The sequence below is a fragment of the Podarcis muralis genome, chromosome 12 (genome assembly GCF_964188315.1).
Source record: "Podarcis muralis chromosome 12, rPodMur119.hap1.1, whole genome shotgun sequence".
In the NCBI taxonomy this organism is placed as follows: Eukaryota; Metazoa; Chordata; class Lepidosauria; order Squamata; family Lacertidae; genus Podarcis; species Podarcis muralis.
In genome coordinates, this window is record NC_135666.1 from 35,634,813 (window position 1) to 35,646,186 (window position 11,374).

The following is an 11,374-nucleotide window of genomic DNA, read 5'->3' on the forward strand; positions in this document are numbered from 1 at the left end:
AATTCAAGAGGTGTTTAAAATAGATAAAAAAGTTGGTTTCCAGGTGGAAAAATCGAAATTAGAGACGGAACTGTTAGAACCAAAGACTAAGATACTTTCTAGAATGTACAACTTGCTGCTTAAATGGAATACACAGGATGAGACAGTAAAATCTGCCATGATAAAGTGGGCGCAGGACATTGGGCATAACATTATGTTTGAGGACTGGGAAAGGTTATGGAACACCGGAATGAAGTTCACGGCATGTAATGCCTTGAAGGAAAACATTATGAAAATGATATACCGGTGGTACATGACCCCAGTCAAGCTTGCTAAGATATACCATTTGTCTGACAATAAATGCTGGAAATGTAAGGAGGCTGAAGGGACATTCTTTCACCTCTGGTGGACCTGCCCAAAAGTGAAGGCCTTCTGGGAAATGATACACAATGAGCTAAAAAAGGTATTTAGGTATACCTTTCCCAAGAAACCAGAGGCCTTCCTCCTGGGCATGGTGGACCAGAAAGTGTTAAAGAAGGATAGAACTTTGTTTATGTATGCTACTACAGCAGCAAGAATTCTCATTGCAAAGCACTGGAAGACACCAGATTTACCCACGCTGGAAGAATGGCAGACGCAGTTGATGGACTACATGGAACTGGCTGAAATGACTGGCAGAATCCGTGATTTGGGAGAAGAAATAATGGAGGAGGACTGGAAAAAATTTAAGGACTATTTGCAAAAACATTATAAGTTGTATGAATGTTAAGAATGTGTACGATTAGGAAACTTTTGCTTCAGCAACATGAATAGGTGAATTGGAAATTAAGTTATAAGAAAGATGAGGCAGACAACATGAAGTAACCATACTATGTTTATTTATAGGGTACAAATAACTGAGATACAGTATTTTAAATTTGGAAACATAGTATTTGAAAGATACAGTAAGACATGAAATAAGGTAACAAATTGCTGATGCTACAATTGCAAAGAACGCAGAATTCGGAAGATGTGGGGAAGTCCGATTGGAATTGTTAAAGTATTTTGGAAAGTTGGAATTTATGTATACTTTCTTTTTCTTACTTTTATTTTCTACTTTTTATTCTGTAAATTTCTGAATATCTGAAAGAAAACTTAATAAAATATTTTTTTTAAAAAAAATAGATAATAAGCATATTAGAGAAAATCCTTTGGTTTTTTTATTTTTCTGTTTGATGTCCATTGCCTTTTGTTTTAACCACTTTTATAGCATTTTGCGGTGAAGATGTCCTTAAAATGCCTTAACAGAGAGATTTCTTAAGCCACTGAGATTCAGAGACCTCTATCTACAGAAAGAGGGGACGCGGGTGGCGCTGAGGGTAAAAGCCTCAGCGCCTAGGGCTTGCCGATCGAAAGGTCGGCGGTTCGAATCCCCGCGGCGGGGTGCGCTCCCGTTGCTCGGTCCCAGCGCCTGCCAACCTAGCAGTTCGAAAGCACCTTCGGGTGCAAGTAGATAAATAGGGACCGCTTACCAGCGGGAAGGTAAACGGCGTTCCGTGTGCTGCGCTGGCCTACCAGATGCAGCTTTGTCACGCTGGCCACGTGACCCGGAAGTGTCTCCGGACAGCGCTGGCCCCCGACCTCTTGAGTGAGATGGGCGCACAACCCTAGAGTCTGTCAAGACTGGCCCGTACGGGCAGGGGTACCTTTACCTTACCTTTATCTACAGAAAGAAAACTGAGTGCACTTCAGCCATTTATCCTTGCTGACTACGTGCAGCACCTTGATTCACAGAAGGGCAACATATGATCCTCTTTCTACTCCCTTCAACCTGATTCACACTTTAAGCATGTGAACAAATTAGAGGCTGACGTGAGGACAGGTAATATGATCCCAGGATAACAGAGAATAGCAGCCTACAGAGGCTCCCTCAACCTTAAAAGCAAGCCTTATGTACAGCGAGAGACCAGAGTGCTGTTGACATATTCCAGGAACTTTATTTACTAAGATTTTTTTCAGGGTGGATCTATGAGTTTGTTTGGACCCTGGACAAGGGTCTGGAGGCTGAGAAGTGTTGGGTGGAGAGGTGTGTCAGAAGGAGAAGGGACGGCTATCTCTGCACACTTATTAGTAATTTGTATTATCAGTGGAGGAGAGCGGAATGACCCGCAGGCCCTTGACAGCTCTATCCCATCCATCCAAAGAAATCTCCCCAGGAGCCACTGGTGGCCTGTGAGTCAGCTCTCTAGCAGGTGCAGGAGACTGGAAGCCTCCAAGGTCTTGAAGTCATGCGCACTGTCAAGCATCATGGCACTCACATAAGATGCCCTGGGCCTCATAGGTGGCCAAGGCATTGATCAAATACTGATGGAGCTATCATTGCACCTGAGGTGAGTCCCCAATGGGCTGCACATGTGCTGTATACCAGTACTCTGTTCTCTGTACTGCAGGGCGGCCCTTTCTGTGCTTGCAACAAAGGCTCCCACCTACTTTTTGCATTGTGCCGTGTGCTTTCCCATGCATCCTTATCATACATGACATGTGCGCACAGTCATAGGAACTGCTTGGGGTGGGTGTGATCACTCCCTGCTGCTATGGAACAGTTTGGATGCAATTTGGACTAGGATTTCTCCATAGCCAGCATTGTTCCATAACAGAGCTTTTCCAAAGAAAAAGCTGAATTGCTTTTTGTTTATTATTTCAAATGACTACTCTCACTCCTTCATGAGAACTTTTTTTTCTCTCCAACACACACAGAGAGGAAATGAAAGAGGGGTCATCGGTCTGCCTTGCACACTTTAAAGTCTGTAAGCGGTCCACAAGAACATTAATCGAAGTAGGCTAAAAGGCATCTTCAGTTCCCTGTGACCTCACGCCTTACTCCAGTATTTCCCAGCAGATGCCCCCATGCTTCATTATACTACTTTTTTAAAAAAAGAAACCACCGCAAAAAAAAACCGCGGTAGTTCTTAATCAACGTTGGATTTCCCCAAGTGCAGTCAGACCCATCCAATAAATAGGTTCAGAAATGCCCTACAACTCACTCAGCTCCACAGCCCCCAAAGCTACAAAGCTTCTGGAGGCAGCAAAGAGGGTCAAGCCTAAGAAGAGAAGGCCATGCAGGCTCGGCTGGCATGTGAGTTGGCAGCCGCCTTGGCGGGCTCCTCCCGTCCTGCAAGGGAGCGTCTCCAACTTGGCCGGGCAGCCTGGTGCGCAGCTGCAGCCGGCGGGAACCTCCTTGGTTCAGCTTGCCTAACTTCCTCGTTTTTCTCCCATCAGGCGTTTTTGGGGCTGCCGTCGCTCTCCTGCTGCTGCTGCTCCTGAGGGCAGAGGCTATGCCCGTCGGGGATTCCTCCGGGGAGTCCGAATTCAGCGACGACTCCTCGGCCAGGACGGTGCCGCCCGAGCGCCTCCAGCTGCAGAAATGCGTGGACCTGGCGCGCTGGCTGCAGGGAAGAGCGGCCGGCTTGACTCGAGAGGTGAGAGCGAGCGCGCAGAGCGCAACGAGAAACGAGCGCGCGTCCTTTCTTGGGGCGGGGACTCGGGCATCTCCTTTCCTTCTCTTAGCTGGGGTGTTGCAACTTTTCAAGCTTAGTGCAGGAGCTCCTTCTGCTCCTAAGCCTGGAGAAGGGAGTGCATCTTTCCGATGGTTCAAGGGCGGACAGAGCCTCGCAACAACGCCTTGGGGCGTTTGCGCATCCAGGACACCAGCAGCTAGAGACAGATCTCTTTGCAGAAGGACGGTTGAGATAAGAAAAGCATTTATTGCAAACGAACAGCAGCAGTGAAGTGGATTCTAGCAGGCCAAAAAGCATGCAGGCACGTCCAACAGGTAGATCGTGATCTAGCAGTAGATCACTGGGTGTCTGTGGCAGATCACCGGTAGATCAGTGGCTCCCCCCACAGAAGTTAAAAAACTTTGCCTCCCCTGAAAAAAGCTCAACACCTTTGCCCTGCACCCCTAAAAAACGGGGCTTTCCTCCCTAAAAAAAGCTCAACACCTCTTTCCTCCTCTCCAAAGGTCAACAACTTTGATCTGAACCCCCCAAAAAGGGGGTAGATCACTGCCAGTTTTTATCTCTGTGAGTAGATCACAGTCTCTTGGAAGTTGGCCAACCCTGTACAGGAACCCAGGAAAGGCAGGCTACAGGACTGAGCAGTGCTTTTTATTATTATTTGGGAACTCCCAATAATGTAAGTGTCCAATAACAATTTTGTTTGAAGTGCCCCCAAGAATTTCTAAAGCATTTTAAGATTACATTTATATCCCACCTGTCCTCCAAGGGGCTAAAGGTGGGCTACAGGGTTCTCAGACCATTTGAATGGCAATGTCCATCAACTATGGGAAGTGGCCCCCTCAAATTTTTTTGAGGGGGCAGCAAAGGAACCTGAGCCCTTAGGAGCTGGTTCCTATGCTCCATAATAACCCTGTGAAGTAAGTTAGGCCTAGAAGTGACTCGAGATCTCCTGCTGGGCTTCAGAGCTGAGTGGGGATTTGTACCCTCATCCAACACTGTGAGGATACTGAAATGTAGAGCAGAAACCTTCAGAGCAGAACCAGGAAAGGCCAGTATGCACATAGGAAGCATTTAATAGAACTATATTTATTTAAAACAGCTTGTGTACATAAAGTATGTCACAATGCAAAGGATGATAAAGCAACAGGTAAACTGTGGGTAGACGGTTCCCATGTCAGGAAGTTGGTGGTTCATTACCTGCTCAGGACCAAGGAGGTGCTTCCTTGAAGGAACAAATTTGTAGAGCTAGTTTTGTCACTTGTGGCTAAGAGTGCCTTCTACCAGTTTCAGCTGATTGGCCAGTTATGACCATTCCTGGGCAGAGAAAATCTCAGGAACTGACTACTGCAATGCACCCTATATGGGTCTGCCCTTGAGTTTGGTCCAGATGGTGCAGTTACTACTGCTATCTCATCAGCCTATTACACCTTTCCTCCAACAATCTACTCTTTCAGTGTGATTATGACCCTTTCATTTTCTGAATGAATTTTTAAAAATATCTTCTGGCATTCTACTGTTATTTCAACTGTTATTCTTTTGTGCATTCTTTATATTTTTGGTTTTCTGAACACCACTGAGACATTTTACTGTGTCATAAATCTGTGTAATTTTTTTAAAAATACACATGCCTGCCAATACTTTCAGAGCCTCCATACAGTAACCCTCTAAACCCTACATTCCTTGTATATATTACAAACTTAAGTTGCAGTCTTATGTGCTGCCATAGGTGCCGCCAGCTCCCTGGGTGCCCGAGCACCCACAAAATTCCCCATGAAGGGGCCAGGCACCCACAAATTTTGGTGCCAGGGCCATGCAAGCTGCATGGCACCCACGGCCCCGGGCACCCACAGTCGTGGGGCCAAGCTTGCACTTTTGTGTTCCACTTACCTGGGAGTTACTTCTGAGGCTACATGGTTAGGTATGGGCTGATAGGCAGAGTTTGAGTGATGGTGAAGTGCTGGGTATTTCTAGGAGAATCGTTCAGCATGATGTATCCTATATTGGTCACTCTTTATTTAGGAATACACATTTGTTTTAGTAGCAGTATGTGCTTTTCTATATATAAAAATACAGTGCTCAATACATTCCTGTTCTCTCTTTCCTTATTCACTTATTACTTAATACTAATATTCACCAAAGAAGTTAAGATTTAGAGAAAAATGAATGATTTGAGATTTGAAGTCTTGTTTTTTGTTTTGTTTTCCAGGGTTGGGAAATTTGGTACCCTGGCTAAACATAGTGAAGAACCCAATTATTTTGCAGGGAAGTTCAAAATGCAGGGGCACACCTAAGTCAGTTTTTATAGGAAATGTTTAAAAAGTGGAGTTACAGTTGCAAATTGACATTCAGAATCCCTTTTTCTCAGTATACATTACAATTCCAATTTGAAATTGACCTAGCATTGCGAATACTGCTGCATCTTCAGATTAGGGATAGCTGCAGGGGTCAGAAGATAACAGGAAAAGCAGTTTTGGACCACTTAATGAATGTCAGTGATGGAGAGAGGTTTACATCTTCCATGGGGTATACGGATGGTCTGGAATATAACATTAAAGTGATCATAGGGGGGAAAGTCTGATTAAACCTTGTTGTGTATTACTAGCTATGTAAGAAGGAGGCCGCCTGTCAAGGCAAGATGGAACTGACCCTGAATAATCTCAACCTTCCAAAGATCACTCAAGAAGATAAATGCTATGACACTGGATTTGAAAAGGCAAGTTTATTAATACATTACCAGTGGGACCAACAACAAAATGCTGCTTGAATTCTGCTGTTCAGGATTCCTGCCACTCCATCCCATTCCCAATAGTCAAGTAGCATTCAATCTATGGTTACTGAACATGCTCAGACCTCATTGTGCTCTTTTTGGAGTTTCCCTTTTTAGAACTAAGCATTTTTAATATGTTTGCAAATGCTGAGGTTCCCTAAGCCTGCTGATGTTGACTACATAAGCAACAGCACTTATAGTCTGGATTGATAAAGACTGTGCATTTGTGTAGCATGAAAGCAAGAATTAAGGAGGAATGACTGTTTGGTGTATATAGTCAACTATATTATTTCCAAAGCTGTTTGTAATATTTTGTTCATCTCAGAGTATTTTGACTGCTTACCCCAGTCATACAGTATTATTGCACCATAAAATATTTGTTAAGGAATGTAATGAGTGTAATATTTCTGACTCATAAATTTCCGTTAACAACTTTTTATTTATTCTCCTGTTTTAGGAAACATGTCTGGGAAGACTTTCAAGTGGTCTTTATGCTTTCGGGACGTTCTTTGAATATTTAGAAGAGGCCTCTGTTGAGACTGCAGAAACCTTTCGGCCAAGCACACAGCACCTGGCAAATACCTTGAGATCAATGGTAAGTTCTATTACATTTAATCCTACATAAATGTTCTGGGAGATAAGGAGATGGAGTGAGAAGATTATGAAGTTCTGGAAGACAACACACAATGCACTCTGGTTAAGGACACATAACACTATAGGCACTAAATGGAAACGTTTTTTCCCCATTTGGTGTTTTACTTCTTTTTATTTAATTTATTTAATTTTTATACCACCCTTCATTCGAGGATCACAGGGTGGTTTACAATGGAAAAACAAACAAATACATAACCTAAAAAGCCATTGTTAGTTATGCTTATGACTGCTGTAACAATAAGCCTTATTAATAAGGAGGGGGAACTATGTATTAGGTTGATAGACAAAGGGGAAAAAAGACTTTTCAATTTCCCCCTCCATGTGGAATTAGGACCCGTCTATGTGTAAAGTTCTATACATGTATTTTAAAATACAATTTAAGTAGGTCCTTAACTTTTGAAACAGTGAGTTATTACCATTACCCAAAATAATTCCTATATAGGAAAAAGGGTTAGGGGTTATAATGCAGAACTTGCCCCTTACAAAAGTTGGTGTGTGAACGGTTTGGTTTAAGATAGAGAATACTGAGAGAGAAACTGTATCCAATAATATTTTGGGTTCTGGATGAGAAGAGTGTATGCATAACTGTTCCTTTGAGTGATCTGCATTATGCTCTTAAAAGCATTATAATTTATTTATTTAATAAAATTCATCTACCGCTTGATTATAGAAAACCTCCACATTCACGGCTTAACCCCAAGAAACCTGGGAACTGTAGCTTGTTAAAGGTGCTAAGAGTTGTTAGGAGACCCCTAGTCTCCTTGGACTACAGTTCCAAGAGTGGATTCACAATCAATCCCTCTTCTTAAGAGAACTTAAACATATAGCATTGCATGTTACAAAGGGTTCTGCAATCTGTAAATATTTCCAACTAGCATCTTGCCTGAAGATGAGTAAAATCCATTTGTCTGATTAAAAAAAACAGCATCATAACCAGCAACTTTTATTATTTCCTCCCCTTAACAGATGAACAATCCTGAAACTGTGACCTTGCCGGATCCAGCCGCTCAGAAAATTCTTGCCGCAAAGCTTCGAGAACACAGAGGCTGGACTGTTACAGTTATCAAACACTTCATACTTCAAGATTTTACTTTATTTATGCAGAAAACTACAAGGGCTCTCCGTGTCTTATGAGAGGCCAGGAGTTCTGGTGCCTTTTAAAAACTGGGCACATCAGTTCTCAAAACATCTGCAGTTGAAGCAGAGGCTCATGTTGTTCTCCTTTTTGAGAACTCACTATGTTGTTTCTTTAATTGGGAATATACTATTTGCAGTTATTTATGATATTTAATATATTTATTAAATTTGTGTATGCATTTTTACTCCCAAGACTCACAGCCAATTTTAACAGGGAGTCAGCACCACACCATTTCAGTATTCACTGAATATTTTACTTGAAAATTATGGATCGAGAATATACAGCTAAATTATACCATTATTTTTTTTGAAAAGTATATTTAATATATTTTTAGAAAGCAAAAACAATTTGTATGGGTTTACAGTAAAAGACAATCTGTTTTATTGCTGCTTTAACTGATTTTAATATTTAATATTTTATACTGTACTGTTGTAACCCACCCTGGGGCCTTATGGAGAATAAACCAAATAAATTATTAAAAAAACTACTTCATTGCACTGCATCTGTATTATGGGATAATACCAGGTTTACTGCAAATGTCCTTTACTTTTAGTAGATCAAAATGTTTTCAACATTTGTTCATTCCAAAAGTGAGCTAGAAAATGTTAAACATGAGATGTAGTTACCAATGGGAGCTGTAACAAAAGGTTGCAGTACAGAGTGCTTCCGTTCTTCCAATATACTCTACTCCATTCTTCACAACAGACATTTTACATTCTAGGGCCAGTGAACATACAGAATCTTCAGTGGGCTGTTTTTCAAGGGGATGGGCTCCATATTTATATTGGTTCTCTCTCTCTCTCTCTCTCTCTCTCTCTAAATATATATATATATAGAGAGAGAGAGAGAGAGATGTTGCATGTTTCAGTTTGCAGACCACCATATATATATATATATATAGAGAGAGAGAGAGAGAGAGAGCGCTACAGTAATGGTTAAAATTAATGCTGGAGACCAGATGCATTTCAAACTGCAAGGGCTCTTCATATTTTTATGTTTGCTTTTATTTGAGGAAGATTAAATTTGAATTTGTGTGTGTGCGCGCGCGCCAAACTACATATATCACATTGCTCACACTCAATTTTGTGCCTTTGATTTATATTCCACTTTTCGGCATTTTCACATCCTAAGGCAGCTTACCTGTCATCAAATAACAACAGTGGAAAACTACATCAACAAAAGAAATAGTAACAAAAAGTAGCAATTTGTTTAAATTACCTTATGTTGCTTCTTCTTTGCATGTTTTAGTTTGCAGACCACCTATCCACCCCTTCATGCTGCTGCTGCTGCTGAGATTTGAAACAGCACTCCCATTCAGGTACTGGTTAGAGAGTTAGAGCTCATTACGCTCCATTGTACAAATTGCTTCAGTTCAGGGGTGGCTGCTTCCCCACATCCCTCTGGTAGTCTGCACAATGGCAGATGCAGAGTGGTAACAGGCTCTCAGAAGCTGAATGTAGGAACAATGGAAGGGAGCCTGGCTGATGTTTCCTTTTCTGATAGCCACAATAAAGGCATGATGGAAGACTGATTTTCTTTTCCCAAAGGGGGAAGATGATATTCTTAAAAGACAGCAGTGGGTTTTGTTTGGGCGGCTGCTGCGTGTTGGAAAGAAGTGCCTGTATGCACTTTGATAATTGATATTTCTGTTATATAAGTAACAAGCCTACCTAATAGACATTAGCAGTTAGAGTGAATTAATAATACTTAAGACTGAAATTCTCTGTACACTTTTGGGAGTAAGTACCACTGAACCAAATAAGTCTTTCATCTTTGTCCCGCTTCCTCATTAGATCTCTTGATGTAGTGCTTTTTCTAAATACTTAAATCCAAATGCATTATCATAGTAATCCTTGGGAAAGCCCTGATAGGCAATGCTGTATTACAATATCCAACCTATAGGTGGGCAGCTGAAGCCAAGAAACAGCTACTTGTCTAAAGCCACTCAGCAAATCCAGAGCTGAAGTGAAGCTTGGACCAGATATTTCATAATTCATTCTCTTAACTGCACTACAAAGTTGACGCAGCTTCCTCTCGCCATCTTTCTGCTTTACTGGGCGCTCTTCAGGCATAGCAAGAAGGAAATAGTCTGACTCGCTCAGAACTGCCATCTGGCTACGTACACCAACTCTTAACTTCTGCATCCTGGACTCTTCTGGGAACCGAAAGAACATGTATCATGGAGTTAAATGTACTGACATATCAGTCTTTATTGGATGTCAAGTTTGAGTCCGGACATAGTAAGGTCCCCAATGCTTTATGCTTAGATCCTCTCACAAACAACTGGCAAATCACCTACATCCCTCCAAAAATAAAACAGAGAACAAAAAGACAGGAAACACCCCACCTCAAAAAGGCACTCCCACCACCCCCATCCCAAACTGAAACCAGGAGCAGAGGGCCTTGTTGAGTGCTAAGGGGTGTGTCTGAAGACACTATGCTGGGAACACTAGACTTAAGGGAATCTTGCCTGTTGGCAAGTCAGCAGCCAGAGGTCATCACCAAAGTGGTGGATAGGTATAGGCATGTACATATTCAGACCTTATCAAAATCTTAGCAGATTCTGACAACTGGTTCCTCAGCTAGTTACCCCCTTTATTCTTTGGGGGAAGGCAGGGTGTTTTTTTGAGCCCCATCTCTGTTCAACAAATTGTCAGTACACTGACTGGGAAGCAGTGCTCTGCATCCCCCATTAGGGCACTGGGCTTCACTCACGCCAACACTGTATTCTTCTTTTTCTGCCACTGCCAAGACTAACAGGGGTCTGATCAAATCTTCCTGACCTTCCAAGCTTTTGCTTAGCCACTGATGTAGACTGACGGGCTGACCCAGTGAGCTTTTGAAATGTTGGACACTGGTAAAGCCATTATTGATCTTCTTTCTTTGTGTATGCAAAGGACGAACACATAGCAGTGCCCCCTATACTACGTCAAACACATTCTAATGGAAAACTAAACAGTGGCTTATTGGTTGGTACATTCCTTACCACTTAGCAATGGCTTCCTCACAAGTAGCCAGGACTCTTTTGGAAGTACGGTGTTTTCTCCAAGCCACAACTAACAAACAGATATATCACCACCCCACTCTTGCCAGGAAAGCTAGGTTTGTAAAAAAAATAACAGTACCTTCTATGTTTCTGTAGCTTCATAGCTGCAGTCTCTGGCTCCCAGACATGCCTAAGGTTTGTCAAGGTTGAACTGTCTGTACTATTATTGTAGGTATGTGGAAAGGAGGGAATTGTTGAAGATATATGCATATGCAGCATTTTTCCTCTGTGGTGTCACCAAAGAGATTACTTTGTCCAATCCATGAACGAACAACCCAGTGTCTGAGTACTAC

General features: G+C 42.2%; 1 protein-coding gene and 1 long non-coding RNA gene across 2 annotated transcripts in view; both read left to right on the forward strand.

Moving 5' to 3' along the window:
* LOC144329323 (uncharacterized) overlaps positions 1–11,374 on the forward strand; it is a 349,880-nt gene that overhangs the window by 224,693 nt on the left and 113,813 nt on the right. The window lies entirely within an intron of this gene.
* Positions 3,132–8,475, forward strand: IL6 (interleukin 6). The gene is made up of 4 exons (XM_028751165.2): positions 3,132–3,437; positions 6,079–6,189; positions 6,701–6,838; positions 7,864–8,475. Exons 1-4 carry the CDS (start codon positions 3,294–3,296, stop codon positions 8,029–8,031), a joined length of 561 nt encoding a protein of 186 aa, XP_028606998.2. The 5' UTR covers positions 3,132–3,293; the 3' UTR covers positions 8,032–8,475.